The 22248-nt window shown below is 43.7% G+C and overlaps 8 protein-coding genes across 8 annotated transcripts; 5 read left to right on the plus strand and 3 right to left on the minus strand.

The window, feature by feature from the left end:
* Positions 1–2561: 2561 nt before the first annotated feature.
* LAJ45_07816 (uncharacterized protein) lies at positions 2562–3624 on the plus strand (the record flags this gene model as incomplete). The annotated part of the gene is made up of 2 exons (XM_046117371.1): positions 2562–2917; positions 2979–3624. The coding sequence occupies 2 exons, from the start codon at positions 2562–2564 to the stop codon at positions 3622–3624; spliced, it is 1002 nt and encodes a 333-aa protein (XP_045969356.1).
* Positions 3625–4962: 1338 nt separating this feature from the next.
* On the plus strand, positions 4963–5674 carry LAJ45_07817 (uncharacterized protein; the record flags this gene model as incomplete). Its single annotated transcript, XM_046117372.1, has 5 exons — positions 4963–4981; positions 5038–5043; positions 5324–5355; positions 5436–5530; positions 5596–5674. 5 exons carry the CDS (start codon positions 4963–4965, stop codon positions 5672–5674), a joined length of 231 nt encoding a protein of 76 aa, XP_045969357.1.
* A 625-nt stretch (positions 5675–6299) lies between these two features.
* Positions 6300–6977, plus strand: LAJ45_07818 (uncharacterized protein; the record flags this gene model as incomplete). The annotated part of the gene is made up of 6 exons (XM_046117373.1): positions 6300–6307; positions 6381–6384; positions 6476–6489; positions 6553–6608; positions 6762–6811; positions 6894–6977. The coding sequence occupies 6 exons, from the start codon at positions 6300–6302 to the stop codon at positions 6975–6977; spliced, it is 216 nt and encodes a 71-aa protein (XP_045969358.1).
* A 975-nt stretch (positions 6978–7952) lies between these two features.
* LAJ45_07819 (uncharacterized protein) lies at positions 7953–9185 on the minus strand (the record flags this gene model as incomplete). Its single annotated transcript, XM_046117374.1, has 1 exon — positions 7953–9185. The coding sequence occupies one exon, from the start codon at positions 9183–9185 to the stop codon at positions 7953–7955; it is 1233 nt and encodes a 410-aa protein (XP_045969359.1).
* An 874-nt stretch (positions 9186–10059) lies between these two features.
* On the minus strand, positions 10060–11446 carry LAJ45_07820 (uncharacterized protein; the record flags this gene model as incomplete). The annotated part of the gene is made up of 2 exons (XM_046117375.1): positions 10060–10975; positions 11070–11446. The coding sequence occupies 2 exons, from the start codon at positions 11444–11446 to the stop codon at positions 10060–10062; spliced, it is 1293 nt and encodes a 430-aa protein (XP_045969360.1).
* Positions 11447–12978: 1532 nt separating this feature from the next.
* Positions 12979–14022, plus strand: LAJ45_07821 (uncharacterized protein; the record flags this gene model as incomplete). The annotated part of the gene is made up of 4 exons (XM_046117376.1): positions 12979–13029; positions 13119–13272; positions 13323–13921; positions 13981–14022. The coding sequence occupies 4 exons, from the start codon at positions 12979–12981 to the stop codon at positions 14020–14022; spliced, it is 846 nt and encodes a 281-aa protein (XP_045969361.1).
* An 846-nt stretch (positions 14023–14868) lies between these two features.
* LAJ45_07822 (uncharacterized protein) lies at positions 14869–18891 on the minus strand (the record flags this gene model as incomplete). The annotated part of the gene is made up of 11 exons (XM_046117377.1): positions 14869–15045; positions 15128–15400; positions 15691–15923; positions 15978–16068; positions 16129–16344; positions 16466–16625; positions 16706–17427; positions 17484–17629; positions 17688–18343; positions 18398–18590; positions 18654–18891. 11 exons carry the CDS (start codon positions 18889–18891, stop codon positions 14869–14871), a joined length of 3105 nt encoding a protein of 1034 aa, XP_045969362.1.
* Positions 18892–19928: 1037 nt separating this feature from the next.
* Positions 19929–21138, plus strand: LAJ45_07823 (uncharacterized protein; the record flags this gene model as incomplete). The annotated part of the gene is made up of 5 exons (XM_046117378.1): positions 19929–20365; positions 20433–20499; positions 20566–20631; positions 20684–20955; positions 21047–21098. The coding sequence occupies 5 exons, from the start codon at positions 19929–19931 to the stop codon at positions 21096–21098; spliced, it is 894 nt and encodes a 297-aa protein (XP_045969363.1).
* Between the last annotated feature and the right edge of the window lie 1110 nt (positions 21139–22248).

Consider the following 22248-nt stretch of genomic DNA (forward strand, 5'->3'; position numbering starts at 1 on the left):
TCGCGAGCGTCCTCCGTCTACCCTTGAATATAGCCTCAAATGGCCACCCGATTATATCATTACTAGCTGCTGTTGTGTTTGTTCAATCATAGAATATCACTCGATAAATTAAATATTTACTGGTGCTTGAACAATAGGGAAGATCACTCTAGAGAGTTAGCTGTATCTTTGTTGATCAATCTCGTGATAACTTGGCATGAATTAACAGTTAAGGTAATTAATCCACGTGTTCGCAACGCCAATCATTGGATACCAGAGCTGACCAAACAACATTGATATCATTTACAGTTCCCTCAACCAAAACAAACCAAATGCAAAAAATAAAAACGAAATTAATTTTGGTGAAGAATTTCAAGCACATGCTCTACAAATGAATAAAAAGGAACCCTAACTGAAACGCCACGGGTCTACGTGCAGCAAGTTATTATCTCGCATCTATGGCTTGACTGAAGAGCATTATCTGTGATATTATAGGTCGGACAGACGGACAAGTGCTTTTTTGGCTTACTGACCGGCGGGAAGACGGCTTTACTGCGGGCCATGAGGATGGGCATGAGCATAGAGTACAGTAGGCATTACGTGTGCATGCCTTTGAGCACCTGGCTGTGTATGTACGGTTTCCCGCCCATTTATTGAGAATAGTCTACAGTAAGCACCTATCAGAGTTCATTCATGAGATTGGTAGTTGACTCATGCAAGAAAACCAATGAGCTGATCTTCTGATCGTCTCAGTTGAATTAACCAATATGAGATGCGAAATCCGAGCGCCGAATGGCTTGTCTTGTAGGTTGAGGTTATCTTCAAAACAGGTACCCATAGTCCATTTTCCTGCGGGGTATATGCGCATTTGCAAGGGGTGGTATTGCGGCTGTGACGGAGGAACCCAACCCTGAGCCAATCGTTTATCGGGGAGCTTTGCACCTCCGACCAATGATACCGTTAGCTGCATTTAAAAATATAGTGCGCTACTCTAGTTACGCTTGTATATGTAGGGCTGCTGCCTATTCAATAACTGGCGATAAAGGTCGGCTGTAAAAACCCACCGCCTACACGCCAGGCCGATTCCTCCAGTAGGTACCTCTATGGGTACATAAGCTTACCTATCATTTAGGGCTTTCACAGGTTACACACACAGTACTGGGAATTGCCGGGTCGCCTGCTTTTATACAGTTTTCTGGGTTCTAACAATATCGGAAGGTAAATTCTGGGTAACTAGGCGACCTGTGATGATAATCATGTTGATTTTTTTTTCTCTACTCTGTAAATACGGTATAGTACATACATGTACATACTTACATGTATTTCTGAGAGAAAAGTGATTGGGGTACATTCAGCCCCGATCAGGAAAGCAGAAATAAATGGGTAATTATCTTCGTGTTTCTTTGCCTGGGTGAATGATACAGATAGAAATATTTCTCGGTAAAGGCATATATGAGGAGTTACAGAGTCACTTGGCAATATGCATTCTACCAATTCCATTACTCGTAGATCGGCTGCTGGCATAGCAACGGTGGGGCTGCAGACGTTCGTCGTGATAGTGAGACACGCATGCTGGGTGGCTTCGGAGAGACATCAACTACACATCTTGGCAGGACGCGTACTGGTACTCTAGGCACAGCCTTACCTGTCTATCTGTTCCATCTCTCTCTTGCACATGAGTTGAATCGGAGCTGGCAACTCAATCCAGTATTCTGGCCTTTGGACGGAAGATTCGGGCACCTGGACTCACATCGGCCCTGAGAACTGGACCGGCTAACAGACAAGAACAAGGCAAATGAGGATTTTCTTTTGATGGGATACTTACACTGCTTCGTTTGCGTCAGCGGAAGATGTCAAAATGTGGTACTCTCCTAGTGGGGATTTGCACTCATCGAGCGCGAGCTGTAGTACATACAGGGAAGTGCAAGACATGACAGTTAACTTCAAAACTTTATTATTGTATGACCCCCAAAGTCCACTTGCGTGCCTGCCCGTAATCACCCAGATCTATGCAGCACTGAACAATGTACTCTACCTACCAGTCTGCCCCTTGTTTCCTTCTTTCTTGCTGCCCTGCTAACTACTCTAGAGTACTGCGGATGGGCCTCCATAGAGGTCAGGCGTATCATCGGTTTTCAGGATCCCTGGATTCATCGTGTGCGAACCAAAAGTTGCCTCCATATGCACATCCCAGGGCCCAAACCACCCCTACTATACAAGCCATTACACCTGGTTTAATCTAGAATAGGCTTTTATAATAAAAATAGTATGACAACATGGCATTGATTATAACCATCACGGGGCTATCATTTCCTCGCGCGTGTATGCCCCATTACGTGACCTTACTTCCCTCCCTCCCTCCCCGCATTCCTACCTACTTAAACTCCGGAGATGGAACCAGAATCCCCCTTCATTTATTATTGAAGGTCTCTGGGCAATACCTTCCTCTAGTCAATTGGTAGTCTTCTTCTCGAATCCTCCTTCTTGGCCTTTTCTGCACCTTCACGGTTTGACACCTTGGCCTTTTCTCCCAAGAATACTCAGCCTTTTCCTTGGCCTTTTAGCCTTACCTTTAGTTCGAAATGTCCGTCACAAAGTCCCAGTACCGCAGCCTCTTCGCGGAGCACATTAACTCTGCCTACCGCGGGAGTAACAATCACTCCCGTTCAAGATCTTCCTCAACTGCTAGGCACAATGTTTCGAGGAGGACATCATCATCTGTTTCGAACAGTGCTAGTGACCATTCCGAACGTCCTACGCTATCTACCTCCGATAAGTCAAGTCCACCAATGTACTCAACGGCATATTTTCAACCTGAACCATCAAGGAACGTGGTAAGGGTATATCCTAAGCCGGAAGGCGATAGGGTGCGCTCGGTGACCATTCGACTGAGGGGTGACTGCCATGGAGAAATTCTTACCACTTCTGCTACCTTTCAGTAAGCTTAAAATCCCCTACCTACTATTGAAGCATTGACATTAACTAGCATTTTCTTCCAGCGCCTATGATGGCCTTCTGAACCAAATACAGTCTACTCTTCTTAAGAACTTTGGCAAAGGGGCAATTGGCATTGCGACTCCCCGTGGAAAAGTAATTACTGAAGATTGGCAAATTTACCAACTTGGATTCCCCGGTGCCTCAACAACCTTCTGCAATGTAGTTTACTCGCGAGATGACTACAAAAGCCACCCGCCTATATTAGTGCGCGCATCAAACGTACTCCTCGAGCTTGGCAAGAACGACTTTGGGTATTCCTCTTCGCGATCGGGAATGTTCATGTACATTGACCCAAACCTTGGGTATGATACCACCTACATCGACCAGGCTGGATTAAAGGTTATTCCAGCCAATGAAATGGATTATCAGAAAGAGATAGCCATAAAGAAGGGATATTATTATCATGATATGGGCCTACCAGGCTACGATGAGATTAGTCTCTTTAAGTATGGAAGTGCATGCTATGCGGCGGACTGTAGGTGCTGTCAGGGCTGGATTCGGTCAAGGAGACCGCAAACTCAGCGCTCACGGAGGCAGTCGACTCGACAGAGGCCACAAATTCCCGAGATCCAATTGCAGGATTATGATGGCCTCACACTAGAGGAGAGGAGATACATCCTATTCAGGGCGACAAAACAACGCCGTTAATGCTTGCCATGGAATTGACGTTGCAAGCCGTGACGTCAAAGTAAGCGTGTCTAGAATCGGCTAGGCAAACCGCCCGGGGCTGTTAGGTGGAATACAGTATTTTTGGAGACACTTTACCATGTACAGTTCTAACTTCATTGGGGCACACTAGCATTTACTAATGCTTCTTTCACTTTTTTGGGGGGGATATTTGGTTTTCTTATGGGTAGCATTCACGACACTTTCTTTTTTATTTATTTTTTATTTGTTTATGGTTTATCAAACACTGAAATCTGGTCTACATGAGATTTGTATTTAATATTTAAGGTTCTCATAAGGTCTGTAAATTTTCTGCTTAAGTACTTAGTTAATGTAGTGCACCTTAGTATTAGAATCAAATTTAAAGATATCTACTACAAGTACGCACGAGATCCCACAGTCCGACCGTAATTATAATTATTACTGCGATAACCACGTCAAATTAGGGCATATACATAACGGGCCTGTTTAACAGGCCACTATTATGTAGTGGTATTGTTATCGGTACATTTGTTCTATTAATCTATCTATACAAATATGTATGTATGTATTCGCGACCATTAACGCCCCAATGCTTAGACCGGGAATCGAAACAACACCAGCAGTACTAGAGAGAATCATTATGCAAGAACCCAGCCCCTCAGTCTGAACTCAAAGGATCTCTCTATCTTTACATAAACATGCAGATACATATATATATATGCCAGGTAATAGCCGTTCATTCTCCCCAAATCCACTATCTCCGCATAGGTAAATGGTATGTCCGGACCAAAGAAATGGCAGCATCAGTAGGGTTTCTACACATTCGCATGCCGAGCCTTCTTTTCTTTGGCCCAGACATACCATTTACCTATGCGGAGATAGTGGATTTGGCGAGAATTAACGGTAGAGTACGAAGGGGTATAAGATATATATTACCTAGGATGCATGCCATCAAACACGGTTTCAAAAGAGGTCAAAGCTTCCTAGGCGTGCCTTCGAATTCCCCCACATCTCGCCCTTCACAAGGACTGACTGGCGTTATCAACCCCACGTCTTGAAAGTGATTAACTAAATCACTCAGGCATTCTCAGATCTGGCCTTAATTGAAAAAGAATCGCATATAAGTCCTCCCCCCGTATACCGTCTTAAGGGAAAAAACAATTCCCTTTGCACTGCCACTGCGCTATTTTGTCCAGCGTTGCTGCACAGCTCTGCGCCCATACTATATGATCAGTTGCGCGACGACGACGACGACAACACAACGAGATCAACTGGCGTCAGCCCACTAACCACAGAGATGGAGCAGATGGGTATTCTGCTCATCGGTAATCTTTCTTGATGTGCTTGGGCTTGTATTGTATTGCACTGCCTGCTCATGAGACGCCAATTCAAGAACAACATCCTAATTAACAGTTGACGGTTCGCGCGACAAAGGTGCTGGGACTACCCGGACCCGACCCAATTCGTCGCTGAGCGACGTTTATTACCGAACCGACAACCCCTTTAGGGATGTTTTCCCCAGCAGAATAAATATCGACTCTTGAGTCTAAAGTCAATATCGGTGAGGGCCCAAAGGTATCGCGATCGCCATCTTCACCAGGAACTCCCCGCTAGGGCGGCCTAGTAATGAAATCTGATACTGCCTCCGCTACATGCGCTAACGACATGCAACATGTATCCTAACCAACGATTGACCCAGACGCATGGACTCCGATTGGAGCAATCGTAGATGTGGGTAGAAAATCGCCCGTACACGGAAGCAAAGTCCAAGAGTAGGAATGCTTGTTTCTGAGCGGGTGTCCGCAGGGTAGCCCGTCGGCTTCGTTCCGCTTTTGGAAGTGAGGCCGGTCCGATGTGGAATTGACGGTGATTGGAGAGATAGCAACGAAAAGAAGACATCACAGCAGTAAGCATTTTCTCATATCGTGAGGATTTGAATTACTGAACGATTATTTTTTTGTTATAAAAAAGTTTTCAAGATAGTATTCAGGACGGTCCAAATATCAATAATCAACTAAGGAAACCAAATATAGGGAATAAGGCGGAATAAGCTAAACAAATACGATAATGCAAGGCAAGACTTTCGTATGGCTATGATATTGTATACATATGTATGCTGAGATCAAACCAGGAGTCTATAAACCTATTCATCAATCAATCAATCAATAAATCAATCATCACATACTAATCATCCATCTTTAGTTACGTGGTTCGTTGGTGTATTCCTCCTACATGTGGGCTTTCCCACTTTTCAGTAAGCTTATGGTTCCCAGACTCACCGAGAAATTGGCCTAGCTTAATAGAGATAGGGAGCGATGATTCAGTTCAATTCAACATATAGCTATTGATCTATTCCGTCCAGGCGTCCAGGCACAATTTGAAATTTCTGAAGGAAATGCTTTTTGTTTCGAACCCTTTGAACCATCTTTGGAATGGGATTTCCCACTAATAATAATCCTACGGCGGTATTTATCACATGGTGCGGTTCTGTTGAAATTTGGGGTCCTATCATTATTTCGTTCAGTGAAATCAACTCACTCTGTGAAAACTTGGTTAATTTTATGCCACGATCCTCCCGCCTCGATATCGTGCACAGCATGCCATGTTGCATCTAGGCATGTATCCGGTTCGCTTTCTAATGCTCTACCCTACCTATGCAGCCTATGAGTCGAAACATGTGCATGTATGTTCAGCCAAACAAATATTGTTTCCCAGGATCCGACACAAGCAAATCTTGGGAATTAATGCAGGCATAGTCTTGTCAAATAAAAACCCGCCAGTGAATATAACCTGAGACAAAGCCAAGAGTTTTCTTCACCCGGAAGATGAGTTGGCCAAGAAAGCTAGCTAGCCAAGAGCTATCGGGTGATATACCCATGCTAAAAACAAAACATTTTGACAGCGGAACGTACTAATGTAGAAATGTAGGTTCCGCCTGAGGTTGTCACAGTTCAACCCTATTAAAGTTGAGAACTCTACCCCGGGTTTGAAATAATGCAGGGACTTGCACAAGTGAAGGAGGTACACATAATGTACTTGACTTTTTGGGATGCCAAGTTTTTATTACGTGGGCCATTCTTGCTGGAATACGATTTCGCCGACCTCTATTCTATCTAAACGCTATTTGATAAGTAAAGCTTCTAGTTGCTACCAAAACCGGGACAATGGGAGAGAGGAATATAGAATGGTATTTATGCGAGTGACATCCCATGATCCACATCGCATACTTGACCTATCAGTATCTAACCCTCAAAATTCCAAATCAATAGTTTCACCCCACACTTTCTGGTCGGCTATACGGCATCTGTATTATTGGTGGAACTAAAGCCTCTTCAATGAACCTAAACAACTAACGAGCTAAATGCAATTAATGAATTAAACAAAACAAAAAAACTAACGAGCTAAATACATTAAAGCCAAACTCCCAGTTCCTTGAGCTCATCTGAATGTACGTAGATACAAGAGGCTCAAGGGCTATAACTTCCAGTAAATTATGAAAACCTATTACATTAAGATCACCATACTTACGTGTATGCCTACTTTCCTGTTACGCTCGCTCTTAGTCATGAATTCGCACTCGGAATTTTATTTTAGTACTAAAACCGAGTGAAACCATGTACCAGGTGGGAAAGCTTATCAAATTTAGTTTAGATGATTTAGATGAACGAAAACCGCTATAACGCTCGGTTTATAAACAATCTAGACAGTTTGACTCAAATGTGTACATGTATTTATAAGTGAATCAAACTGTGCTGGATATATGCGAGGGCATACTATTCTAGCTCTGGAGGGTTAGATTTTAACTAATTAATCTAACGAAACGCAGGGTTGGGTCAAAATTTTCGCATTTACACGATCTCTTGTATCACAGCACGAGTTAAAGCATCTTACTCCAAAATTATGAGGTTGAGTATAGCGGCGTAGTCATAAGGTATCACTCGGATTGGTCTGGTTAATTGATTACTACATCTCATGTTCCGTTACTACGCACTTGCTCAGCTTGAGTTTGTTAATATGAACTATCTTTATAAGACTAGTGATAATAACCTGTTTAGTCAGGCCTTCTCGGCTCCGACCTAATCTTACGAAAAGATAGGGATTTCAACTCTTGCTACACAGCTCGTATCCATCTACTCCTCATTATGTAGATTTCAGTGGATGATGAATAATGTTTTTAATCGCGTAATTGATCAAGCCTCTTAAAGAAGGAATACCAAAGCAAAATAAAATAAAGCAGAAAAACCCCAACCCGCGGCTAGAGCGGCCCATCCTGATGAACCGAAAGAATGGGGTTATGACACATGAATAATAAGGAGTGCTCATCCTTACTAGTATTCAAAAACCCTCCCAGTGCTCACATTGACCCTGCTCCACCTTCTCCCAGTCAAAAGACTTCTCAAAAACAACCCAGGCCAATAAACGTGGTACAGGAACAAGAATGGAAGCGGATCCCAGAATTCAAATGTTGCATCTCTCCAGAAAAAAAAGTGCAGCGTAAATTCTCGTAAGCCACCTAGAATTCCAGAGAGATTGAGGAGGGGGAGTAGCAAGAGAGTGACAACATCATGTCCGGTCCAGTAGAGGCTGTCGGTAGTGGTGGGATCGGGGATGCAAACTTCCTTTCCAAAATCTTTCAACGAGTCGAGGTAGCTATCGGCGAGGGCTCCTGAGATGTTTCTGAACAATACGACAGCGGTATGAGTACGGGGGTTGCATTCGATAGGGTATAGTATTGGTTCTGCGTTTGCTTCTACACCCCTCTTGACCATTATGTCAAACGACACCTGCCCTGTGATATATCCGTCTTCTAGGCTGTTGATGTAAATCCTTGTGAATTCTAGAAGTCTCTGAGAAATTTCTAAATCTGCTGGCTCATAATACATCAGAAGGTCTGATGAAGGACATGCAACAAATGCAGTAATGCGACCTTTGACAATAACCGCGTGAGTGCAATATTCGTCACCTCGAATAAACTCCTGAAAGATCCAAGGTTTATCGGTCGAAATACTTAATGACATAATCAAGACTGTTGTCTCTTCGAAGTTTGGTCGTGGGTACAATGTCATATCTCCTCTAGAAACGTCATCAAGCCAGATCGATTTTAAGATGTAGTGTTCCGGTTTTTTGCCTTTCAAAAATGCCAAGGCTTCCTCATGACTTCTGATTGTCGTTGTTTCTGGAATATCGAGTCCAATAGAAGCGGCCTTGTGGATAAAGAGATTCTTTTCATGAAGTGTTTCGCATGTTTCTGGTTGGAATAGAAATACCTTGCAGGAGGTTCTCGCTTCGATTTCGGATTTTGCAAGTGCGTCAGTAACTGTTGTCGACACTCCGGACACACAGACCCAGAGATCTATCCTGTCCCTTTCTATTATTTCCACCAATTGTGCTATATATTCCATTTTCTGTTGGTTGGTGACTGGGTTTGGCAGTTCATAGTGCCAAGAGAGAGTATTCGAGAAGCGTCCGCTGGAGGGGATATAGGACCGTTCAAAGTCGAGACCGATAACCTTGTGCCCAGCTCGGTAGAATGATCGAGCGAGAAATAGACCTTTCGACATCGAGAGGGAGCTTACGAGGATAGTTTTCGAGGATGCTGAGTAGCGGGAAGGGGATCGCGTTGGAAGAGCTGGAAAGAAATATGCATAAAAGAGGCATAGAGATACTACAGTAATAGTGATCGGCAAAGTTACCAGGCTGAGAGAAATTAGCGAGATGTTGTTGAAGAGATGCCTCGTGAAGGATGGACGCTGCGATGAACTTTTGACTCCATTTCCCGGATACAACCAGGAGAATAGCGTGAACATGATGCAGGATGAGGGAGTGGATGGATAGCAACCAAGGAAGGGAAGGATGCATCCTTAAGTACTCCAAATTTCTTCATTTTGTTGCCACCTTACCGAACAGCAAGCTGTCCGTATACGTAGTGGACGGGCACGAGACGGGCCTACGCCTTACCATACATGACATGATAAGGGTAGAGAGATAAAATATACTTTCTAAATCGATATAGCACACTGTATATCCGGGAATCCATTTATATAACTTCAAGTTTACGAGGCAACAGCAAAGTATATATATATATTATATCACAGTCTAAGCAAAGCCACATGACGCAACAAAGCGGTCTAGTCTCGCGAGGCCTTATACTCGATTTTACCCTTTTCTTTTGTTTTTCTATAGATATCTGATGTTTTTGGATATTTTGATGAGAAGAGAAATAGTAGTTGTTACAGTATGAAGTAATAAAATACGCAACGAAAGACTTTCCAAAAAATTCCTCCAATCATTCTCCTTGAGGAAAATTTAGCCTGCTTCCAAAAGCGATAATATAGAGCCAAAGAAAAACCGTGAAAAAAAATTAAAATGAGAGTTTGACTGAATGGATTTTCCAACAATAAAATAAAGATTTGATGTTGGTACAACCACGCAGGGTTAATTTGGAAGCATATTGAATCGACCCATTCTTGCTGGAGGTGGGGGGACAACTCGCTCTTTAGTATCAGGCACCCCAGTGTCGGAAGCATCAACAAACGCGTCAAGGCCTTCCCCCTGTCTAGGAAACTCTTTAACAATCATCTTATGCAACCTTAGAGCTTCGTTCATGTCGGTCATGGTTACATCGTTGAGAAAACAACACTGTCCCAAGGGGGCGGGAATAGCAGCCCGTAGCTTATTATCGCGTGTCTTCAAGATAGCATCCGTACCCTTGGCCAATAGAACTTCGTCGAAGAGAGGGTGGTCAATGGTCAATCCAGCCCTCGAGAAAAGGCGGAGAATTCTCATGTGTTGCTCTTCAGATAGGTGGTTCATCATCCGTGCCAGTGTCGCCGAGTAAGCCATATCAACAGATATAGCATGGCCGTGCCTCAAGGGAGTCTCCGGTGCAAGCTCAAGGGTTGGCGACCAGGTATGACCGTATGCAATGACACGGTCGAGCGCAAGCTCATGGAGGTTAGGGGTTTCGAGCTTCAGCATGACGTGAATCCCTCTGTAATTGATTGTGTCGGCAGCTTTCTTCAGCTCTTCGCTACTTCCATCTGCACGGCCGAATCTGTGAGAGATCAATTTCTCACAGTACTTATCAAGAAGCTCGAAGGTTTTTAGATCTGCACAGGTCGAAATTTTTACGAGTTCGGCGAAACCATTTCGGACCTGGGCTACCGGTAAAGTCCTGAGGAAGGTGAAGTCGAGGAAAGTGTGCATTGGGGCATGGTAAGCACCGAGCCGGTTCTTGTGTTTGCCATGATTTACGGCGACTTTAATGGATACTGAGGCATCGATAAGGCCAATTACTGTGGTCGGGATTCGAATAAAGTTTGTTGTTCTACGGTAGGATGCACATGCGAACCTGATATTTTTCTATTAGCGGAATTTTCTTGGGGTTAGGGTTGGCTACTAATTGAAACCAAAATAGCAAGGATCGGCGTTACTATTGTACTCACCCAGCAACATCGGTAATAAGTCCACCACCAACAACGAGAACAGGCTCTTTACGGATGATACCGAAATCATTCATAGCTTCGCAGATGGAAAGGAGGGTATCCATGGTCTTGGCTTGCTCTCCAATCTTTGTCTTGTGGATAACCAAGTTGATATCGTGAGCCTTGAAATAGTTTTCCATCTGTGTACCATAAATGCCACAGACATTAATGTCTGTCACAGCCAAGCAGCGCCCCCAAGGCTTGTACATGCTGGCAAGTTGGCTGTTCTTCACTTCAAAGACGCCATCAAGGAATGTGAAACCATAGGAGATCTTTTCGTAGCCTTCGACGAGGAATCCATGTTCTGTTTCGGAAACGGTAGCTGTAAGGTCTGACATATTTCAGAGTGGATAGTAATGGGCTGCTTGTTGAAGACAGAAAAAAAGAGATTGACCAAAATCTAGGTGTTGAAACTGATCCCAGGAGTGGAAAGTAGGATTGAGGATGAAAGGGGTAGAGAAACATTTCGAGGATCAACTTGGCTTCTTATGGCTCTTACTCGGTCAGCAGGACTCTCATGTCATTACTAATTATTGTCGTCTTATGACGCCGTGATCTATATCTCAAGGTTTCCGTTTCCCCGGCAGTTTTATTCGTAGGAAGGGGTACTTGCCTCCATGTACCTGACTGACCGCATTAACCCGATTCGAAACAGCTAAGATGACGTGACTATATTTTAGTATCTTTGAACCACGACAACCACACTAGGAGCAACTTGTTACCCAAAGGGTATAGTACGCTCTGAACTGAGTGCTATTCATAAGGCAGCACAGAAAACCTACTAGACACTGGGTGAAGGCGAAACATTCCTGTTAGAGATTTAGGGTCTGCACGGAACAATCCAACACTAGGCAAAGAACAGCGGAATTAAATGATATCTAATGGGTCTCTAGCATCACTCATCTTAATTGAAATCGCAAAAATACAATGCTAAATTGCCGTAAAATATCTGGGTTGAAGAGTTGAAGATGTAATTAAAGCCCTTGGTTCGCCAACAGGTAACAGGTATGATTGGACATCACCCCGTGAGTAGATGTATATATGTTATCTATAGTTATCGACCAAGTTCATGATCAGTTCATGTAACCTCCCATAATACGGCGGTGCAGAACGGCCGGAAGGGTACGTGCGTGCGAATCTTCGGAAGGCTGATGAATTATCTCTAGATCGGAGTATCTGCATGCATGGCAAGATTTATTACACGTCATGAAAATACTACTTTCATTCAGATCTCCGTAGTTGCGATGGTGAGTTCACATCTAAACGATAGATTCATGTTGTGTTTTGTTGTTATTTCCGTTGTTGTAGGACCCTAGCGGAACTGCCGAGGAGTAAAATGGAGGGTTCCAGGCAGTAGAAAAGAGGCAATGTGCATTCTGATCGATTTCGAAGGCTTAACATTTGTGGTTAATTACTTGTAAGTCTAGATTTTTAGTGTTTAAGTGATTACGGTTTCATAAATGCGTGTCGAGTGGATGGATCTAACGCTGCAACGTGATCAATCTTACCCCGGGCCAATCAGACACGTTGCACCATATCATCAATCGTATCATCACCTCTACGTGATCAGGGGATATCTAAGGGAAGCGACATACAACAAAGCTACTACTGGAACAGTCAGAGACTGAAGTAAGTCCAACGAGAGATATCCCTCTCCTCGATCACAGGCAAGCGAACAACTTTTACTCGGAAAAAGCAATAGGATCTTCTTGGTCATATGTCGGGATATACACTAGTGGTCCTTGGGGAGATCTCAAATAAGTTAAATAAAACACACTTATATTCGAATATTCCTGGATCTCCTTTGCCTCCCACTTTATTTAGAGGAAAGCAGCATATAGTAAATCGGCCAAAAGGAAGATTGCACACGATGTCTGGATTCACGAGCAAGATCAGCTATGCCAAACAGCACGATGTCTATGTGAGTGAGTTCTTTTAGTAGTAAATATATGCAGAACGGAGGTCTACTTTAAAACCGTATTATAATCTAATACATGCAATACAAAACAGTTTGACGATGGCCGCGAGATTGAGCTTCTTCAACGCATTTTCAACTTACCATCACAAAAGCTCAATGCTCTTCGCAACCAGCCCGCAGCTATCCTGGCGGTAATAGATGGGTTCGCAACAGAAAAGTACCTGATGAACATTGGGGAGATGAAAGGTTTTCCATCGTTCCGCACTCTTTATATTGTTATTGCTGATTGTAAATAGGAAAATTGGTCACCGATCTTATCAGTCATCACCGCCCTAAAACAATGGTTGAGCTTGGTGGCTACGTCGGGTACAGTACTCTACTTTTTGCTTCACATCTACGCAAAACATGGATAGATTCAGGGGTTTCTTATGAGCCTCAATACTACTGCCTTGAAATGAATCCCCTCTTTGGGGCCATAATCATGGCTTTGGTCGACCTCGCCGGCCTTTCCGACACCGTCAAGGTGGTGATCGGGCCTTCTTCTTCATCTCTGAAACGCCTACACAGTGAGGGAGCTATTGATAACATCGGTTTATTATTCTTGGACCATTTCAAACCTGCATATATTAGCGATTTGAAGTTGTGTGAGAGCTTAGAGTTTGTCGTCCCCGGAACTGTGCTCGCCGCCGATAACGTGATCAAGCCTGGAAATCCTCCTTATCTGAGATATGTGAGAATGAGTGCAGAGAAAAAGACAATTGAGGAGAAGAAGGCCTTGGAATCGATGGTAAAGGAAGGCATCAAGTTGGTTAATGGTGGGGTTGAGCCAAGAGGCAATCCGAGCTTGATTTATGAGAGTAGGACGGTAGAGAGCTATGAGCCAACCGGCATCAAGGTAAACCACTTAATCGGTCTCGGTAATATTTTCAATGGTATATACTAACGTAAATACAGGATGCGATTGAGATTTCAGTGTGTTTAGGGTCCATTGAGTAGTGAGCGGCTTTTATTCGTTTTCTGCACCTATGCATTTCATATTTTACATATAGTTGAATGAAGATATACAATCTCTGAAAAAAACTGCATGCACTACGTAGATATGTAGACTTGAAATTCAACTAGTTGATGACACAAGAGACCTACCCGGTTGGCATTGATCACAAGAATCCACATATCGACTCCAAGATGCAGAGCTAAATTTACTGCCTGTAGTCCAGAGATACGGCGAGAGATTGACCGAAGTTATGTTCGATGAGACAACCTTGAGTGGGGGCTTATAAGTAATAAGTTCTAAAAGATTTGAACCTGCGCGTGGCCGTCCTTGAGACCAGTCTAGAAAAAATAATTTTATCAGCAAAGAACCTCCTCACCCACCTATACATTTTCTTTCTAGCTCACTCAAAACTTACATAGTTGCTAACAGCAGTATCCGGTCACAGCTGAGCACTAGTTCCAGCACTATGATACGATTTGCATTGTGCCTATGGGGTTTAATTGAGACATAGGAGAATCGTTGGAATATACTAAAAAGCTTGCAACTCCTTCTGATTGGGCGTAACAATGGGTAATAATCTCTTGTACCTTAGGAGTAGTGTTTGTTATGAGCTATATTCTTTGATGAAACGTTCCTATATTATATATACATGCACAATTGATCAAGCTGGACAATCTATTGCCCTCTATTGCCCTCAAGTCAATTAATACAAGAAACTTTGAAAGTATACCAAAAAAGGAAAGAAAAGAAAAAATCGGTTCTTTGTAGCTATGGCCCCGAGATGGTGGTATTACGAGACCCCCGAAAGAGAAGCTACTTAAGAAATTTTGTGTTTGTACTTGGTGGTACTAAACTTTAACGAATCCTGCCTGTACCCAGTTTCTCCAAATGTTTTGCACATATTTTCTATGTAATTGCCAACCCCCATGTTTTCCGAGAACGTTTGAAAATGTTGCCATGTTCTTTGTCTCAAATTCGAAGGTTCCTCCATCATTAGATGTGCTATAACACGTATCTTGTCCGTACTGTAGTGGAGTAGAGTTAATTGAAGTTCTAAGTGAAGCTAAAGGTTGATACTTAGAACCCCAAGGATAATAGGATATTTACTTTCGATTCCCACAAACCCAAAAGTTTTTGACTTGGATTCGCCGTTCCACATTTAGCGTTGGCTAATTTCCTAATCCACGCACTAGGTGAAACTCGGTTGAATTTTGCATCGTCAAGTTCTTGTATCCAGTCCAGCACATTACTCCATGATGTTGATGTATCTGTGTTCACCACATTGAATACTGGATCGCCTGAAACTTGATTTGAATGATCGCTTAGCGCGATGTCCAGCACAATCCGAGCTGCTAGATCGACAGGAAGCCATGATAATTTCTATTTTCCCGTTAGTCAAGCTACCAGATATCTTGCGCATGGTGCCGGAAATTTAAAAGAATTTGTATAGGATCGGATGCCTAGCTAGGTAAATAATAGCCACAGTGTTTTTATGACCTAGTGGCTTATTTGAAAGGCCACTCAAAGGCCTCCCACCCAATCTTTTAAAATTTCTAGCACCATAAGCACACAAGGAGTATAAGTGTGATCACTTCTTGGAGCTCTGGAAGACACCTGACGATATTTGCACTAGCAAACATCAAAGGCCATGCCTCAGTCTCGTTCCATACACCATGCACTGTATCTCCGCATAGTTGTCCAATTCTCAAGACCGCAGCTCTGGAACTTAACTTCTGACAGATCTTTTCTGTGACCCACTTTGAACGGCTGTATCCGAGTGGTGCTGCGGTATGAGGGTCATTTGTAAAGGCTTCCTGAATGGTCCCGGAGTGTTTGAAGTCGCCAAGAACCGCTGCAGTAGAAGAGCAAAAGTAGAATTTCGCACAATTTGTTGATTCGAGTGCTAAATTTATGAGATTGTGAGCTCCTAGGCTCTGAAGTTAGTGAAGCGAACTACTATCCTTTATTACAAGAGAAACAATCACACCTGCAATATGGTCTTTTTCAAAGCTTTCAAGGGATGCGACGAAGTTAACTGCCCAAGCAGCCTAAACGAGTCAGTGTTAGATCTTCAAGGCCACTTTACAGTGTATACACAGGCTCCTTACATGAATAACCCGTGTGACTTCCTCTTTCAGTTGGTCGTAGATCCTTTTATCAAGCCCCAAATATTCGCACCCTAGTTCTGCAGCAATGGCCATCACCTTAGGACCAACTCCACCAAGCCCTGGTAGTTTACGTGCCTTTAGACTCTTCTCAACACGAGAAAGTGCATGTGAATCATCACTGGCACGGCAAAGGCATACAATCTTTGCAATACCCCCCTAGAATTATTTAATTGATTAAATATATGAGCGCCCAAAGCCCCCGTAACACCAGTAATGATCTGGACAATTATCAGATTATAAGTTCTGGAGCCCTCAAAAAGCTGGATGATAGACTTACAATTACATGGTCATTTTTGGTATCGGTAGGCCTCCCTAGATCCGTGTTACGTATACCGATGCTGTCAGTGTATTTTTGCACCAACTGGAGCATCAACTCCTCTTGCCGATCAGAAGAAACCCCATTCGCCTCCCCACAAGTTGTTATGAACCTTACAACCCTATATTACCGTTGAATAATTATAGAATCAGCCGGCTATCTGGGAGCCATTATAACAGGATAAAGTGGCCATTATCTTACCCCTCAATAGTCCTTTGTTCAAAAACTACATTCAGCGGCAGCGGCTGTTGGATGTCCAGACCCTGCATAGATATTAGCGTTTCATTATAACCCCATGCTCGATCTTCACCAACCTTTGTTAATCTGTTGCGTATCTGCGCAGTCATGACGGAATCAACTCCAGAATTAAACAAATCCACATCGTCACCGACCTCTTTACCAGTTATGTCTCGAACAATGGCACGCACTGTATCCGTTACACCCTGAAGATCTGTAATTTTCATCCTTTCTCCAGAGCCGTGACATTCAAACATCTCATATGCCTTCTGTATCTCCTCAGAATACATCTCGTCAACAGCTCCCCGCATAACTGTCCCCTTGCTGTTTTTCGGGGGGTGCTCATCGGCACACAGCACAACTACCATCTCTTCCATGATTCTGATATGCGTCTTTTGGTTGACCTCTTGAACATACTCTTTGATACCGCCAAATAGTACTCGGTGAACGTTCATAAAAAGAAGGAGCCCCGGGAATGGCCGATTGTTTCCAAAAACCATTGCCTCGTTTACCAGGCTATATTCCTTGAAGGCCTCTTCGATATGAGTGGGGTCGAATTTTTTCCCATTGGAGAGCACAATCATGAGATCGCTTCGTCCATCGTACTTGTACGCGTTCTCTATAGTGGGGTGCGGCAAGAATAGATCACCTGTGGCATAAGATCCATCCGGGCGATTGGGCTTGGCCTAACGAGTGATTAGTTATGATTATACGACGGGGATCGTAATGGGATAGCACACACGATTTGTGGCCATCCTGGAAGGACAACAAGCTCAACTTTCCCACGGCTTTTTTGCGGCTCGAAGCGGAGGGTGGTGCAACCGGGCAGAACCCGCAGGTAATCCCAATTCTGATCCGTGGCGAAATCACGATAGGATGACATTAAAACTACCACGTGAGTTAGTTTATCAATATTGTAAGAGGTCATTATATGTAGGTTTTATACATCCGCATTCACTACTTCCGAATCGTGAGATAAGCTTGACCCCTCTTCTGACCAGCTTTGTGCCGACCTCTACTGCTAGTGGTGCTCCGCCAACCCCCACCATATCCATTTCAACCATTCTTTTCATGACTTCCTCGCGCCCCGCACAAATCTCAATAACATAAGGAACCGCGGTAAAGAGTTTTATCGGTAGTTTGTCTCTTTCCGCAATTTGGAGAACCTTGATAATGTTGCGACTAATCAGCGGAATTGATGGTGGATATAACCACAGCAACGAGGATGACATTAGTGACCGCATCAAATCTGCCGTACCGCCATGATACAATGGTGTTGTAGTAAAGGCTGCAGTCGGAGATGCAGGTGGAAGGCATGGTAAGTATAAGGTTGCAGCTGCGTGGGTTTGCGGGATAGGCTTCGGAAGACCTGTCGAGGTTCCAGACGTGTGGTGGATGTATGCAGTCGTTGAGCCGGCAATTCCAGCTGGAGTGATATATCGCTTAGCTGTCTGTGACACAGGGATATCAAGTAGAGTATGATTTTTGCACGATTGAGGCTTGGATAATGCTACAAGCTCAGTGAGTGATGGTGAGTGTAGTACATGTGTGCTCTCCGTGATTTTGAGGAGGTGAGATACAGCACGCTCTGTGCACTGAGGCCTAAAAGTAAACTTGGTCAGCATTCAAGATAAGCACCCAATTGAATATACTTACGCAATTAATACCACAGTATAACCAATCCTGATTAGCGCCAGGAAGTTTATAAGGAGTTCGATGGAGCTTTGGGATAGTATAGCTACACGAGGTGGACCTTTCACAATATCATCCTCGGAGACGACTGGGACAACCCCGTCCAAGACCATTATGTGGGCCAACTCGTTTGAAACTCTGGACAGTTCCAAAAACGCTTCGAAAGGTGGTTATTATCTTTATAAGTATCCTCCAAGTATGGGACACAGGATATACTCACAGAAACGTCGACTTCCCCATTCGTCCTCAGGATAAACTCCGGGAACTGCCATCGCTACTGCCGGTAGATTGGGTACCCATTTTTCACGTTCTTCGAGGAGCTGGACGATTGTTTGAATCCTGTGTGGCCTGATGGAGTTGATTTGTTGGGAAATATCGAGGGTTGATGTAAAATATGAACGTTTTAAGAAATCCTCAAGCTCGTTTAACACCACGACATTACATGTGTTTTGGTCCATTATGAGTACGACTACTGTGACCTTTGTAAGAATTTGGGCCTAGTTGAGGCAAGCAGGAATCGAAAATTTTGATAATCGGAACCTTCGACCTCCTCCAGCAATGATCAACATATATATAGCAGTCACGAGTAGTCATTCCAAACGCGATCGTTTCTATGCCTCTATCCACTTAAATTCCGTCATAGAGGCAGAGAGCTTAAAACTTAAGATTCGCAGCGGTATAAAAATATGTTAGATCCCATATGTTCCATGTAAGATTCGTTTCGAGGAACTAAATCAATTAACGTCATGAGTAAACTCTTATATGAGAAATAAATATGGTTGCAATTTTGGAGGGAGTGAACGTACGCACGGGCTCATTATAAGAGCGCACTGGAAGTCCTACAACGACGCAATGATATAATAATGCACATACCACGAATTACTGAAAAGTCGTTCCTTTTCTCCTGGGTTCAAAGATTTCTACGAGGAAAAGGCACTTTAAAGTGTCTTTTTGATTGACTCGATTGAGCGGCGCCGGCAATCACAATAATATAACCCAGGGACCAAATACTACATGTAGTTATTGGTTTCTATACTCGAACCAGATACATATGTACAACGTAGAGCATGTCGGCAGCTAGATTTGTACGGTACTGTAGATACATCTTAGGTACATGGAGGTAAATAGATGACATGATAGCTTCCATTCGCCTAACATGGGTTGAGGCCAGACAGTGCTTCACCTAGCCGAAGAGATGGGTCGTTTGATACAGGCTAACCTGTTTTGGCTATTCGTCGCGACTTGTAATAAACAAGCCGCGATTATTAAGTTTTACATACAGGCTGTTCCAGCAAGTGACAGGAGACAAATCCAATAATTGCTACTGGGAAATACTTGGATTACGTCACAATACCCGAGCCTTTAACCCCGCTATGTTTAAGGGGCGTCCCCTCAAATTTTGAGCTTTCGGCCAAACCTTTGAGCTCCTAGTACTACTCCTTGCATCCGTCCAACCTTCTATTCCATCAAATATTTACAATCTCGTTTAATTAAGATGGGCAAACTATCATTCAAAGATGTTCTTCCTCTCACCGGTTCATCTCAAACAATACCTCATATTGGCTTCGGGGTCTTCCGTTCAGATGGATCGACATGCAAGGCCTCTTGCCTAACTGCTCTTAAACTTGGGTACCGTCACATTGACACAGCTCAATACTATGAAAACGAAGCCCAAGTAGGCGAGGCAGTTCGCGAGAGTGGACTACCACGTGAGAGCGTCTATGTTACTACGAAAGTTATACAACCCGTTGGAAACGTTGAGGAAACGCTGCAGTCATTGAGGGAGAGTGTGGGGAGGATTGGGCTCGGGTATGTGGATCTATTCTTGATCCACTCTCCTTCCAGTGGAAAGGAAGGAAGAAAGGGGCTTTGGACCGCGTTGGAGGAGTTGAAAAAAGAGGGAGGAACTAAGGATATCGGTGTGAGTAACTTGTAGGTCCCCCCTCCCCCTCATTTTGTATAATAAATATCCCAACCTCAAAACTAATATTATATATAGTGGAGTAAAGCACCTAGAGCAGCTTAAAGAGTTCTCCTCGACTACTCCAGTAGTGAATCAGATAGAGGTTTGTTTTTTATCTACTTAGCTCACCTCAGCTCACCACAGCTCACCAAAGCTCACTTTCTTATAGCTGCACCCTTGGTGTCAACAACGTGAAGTTGTCGACTACTGCAAGAAAAATGGCATTGTCGTACAGGTTCGTCTCCTCCCTGTGACTTCTCCCGGCGACATTCTAACAAGATATACAGGCCTATGCACCCTTGGTTCGAGCCCAGAAGAACAATGATCCAACCCTTCAATCCATTGCCGAGGCACATGGCGTCTCAGTCCCCCAGGTGCTTGTGCGATGGTCCCTCCAAAATGGATTTGTGCCACTACCCAAGAGTGACAACCCGGGCCGGATTAAGAGCAACGCAGATGTTTATGGCTTCGAACTCACTGATGAAGAGATGAAAAAGCTCAATGATAAAGCTTTGCCTGATGAAGAAGGAGCGATTTGCCCGTACCTTGCGAATTGTCCGTAAGTACTAACCAGTGCTCTTTTTTGTTTTTAGTCGAGGAGAGCCAGGCGGGCGCGACTTTGTGGGAACTGTAGTTGAACGGTGGAGAAGAGGGTGGCGTGGAGGCTCTCGTTTAAGGAGTGGCACATTTGGCAATTCATGACTTCAGTTCTGTTGCTATGTTTTCCCAACCTTCCAGGTGAACTAGGTGAACAACGAAGTGCAGTAAACACGCCCCACTATGCGTGCTCCCCGCAGTGCAGTAGACCAACAAAACTCAACCCATTCGTCTCAGCATTGAAACGGATCCGAATAAAACGCCAGACCGGTAAGTCAGATGACACGGTAAGATGAACCGCTGAGGTATAGACTTTCTTTTCATTTTTTTACTTGCTTCATTACATATACCCTACTGGACCTAGACAATATAAACCTATAGAAATTTGGCAATTGGAACAGGCATATAATGTCAAATACGAACGAAAATCTCAATCGCTTCGGGATACTGTTACGATGCATGAATCTTCTGTACAGGCCGGCATTAATTGAGCCCAACCACATATGCTTCGCCAAGTATCGGATCGTATGACTCAGCATAGGTTATTTTAATATTGACAAAAGAGTAGAGCCTATTTATCCCGAGTCACTCGCCCCTCGAGATTAACCATCGAAGAACAAGTTTTATGTATATAGATACTGAATTGCCTCCAGGGAGTGATTGCTCGGAAAGTGTGAACTGGTCTGCTATTCTAGTCTATTCGTCGCCGCGGGGGGTGAGGGAGGGGGCAGGGGCGGCGGCGGCGGCGGCGGCGGCGGGGGAGTTTTATATCCAAGGACCAAAGCAAGTGCATTCTAGAAATCTAATTATAGACATATATGAGGCACCCTGCGGAGAAAACCTTTGATGGGGGTTTACCCCGCAATTCTACTATTTAGTAATCAAATTTCGTAATATTATAAATCCAAGTAATGTTTTATGTAACCTAAGAAGAGATGTTTATTTACTTATTTTAATCGAGAAAAAATTTTACTACTACTTACATGGCCAGAATAAAACGCCTCTAGGAGAAGTAGATCAAAAAGCCGATACTTTCGCAATGAAGGTTTTCCGCGTGGAAATGATCTGCGACTCCTCGTTGCGCGGAAAGATTATATAATGGGGATCTGATATGATGGGAAAAGTCATAGGCGGTTCTAGTTCGTAAGATTTTACAACAGGAAGTTTGAAAGTTCTGAAGGTTTCTAGGAGTTTGTATCCTTATAATTAGTCGCCACTTGGTGCATGTTGTATTTGATCATCACCTTTCACTCCC

The sequence above is a fragment of the Morchella importuna genome (assembly GCF_003444635.1).
Source record: "Morchella importuna strain M04M26 chromosome Unknown Morimp01GS026, whole genome shotgun sequence".
NCBI classification, from domain to species: Eukaryota; Fungi; Ascomycota; class Pezizomycetes; order Pezizales; family Morchellaceae; genus Morchella; species Morchella importuna.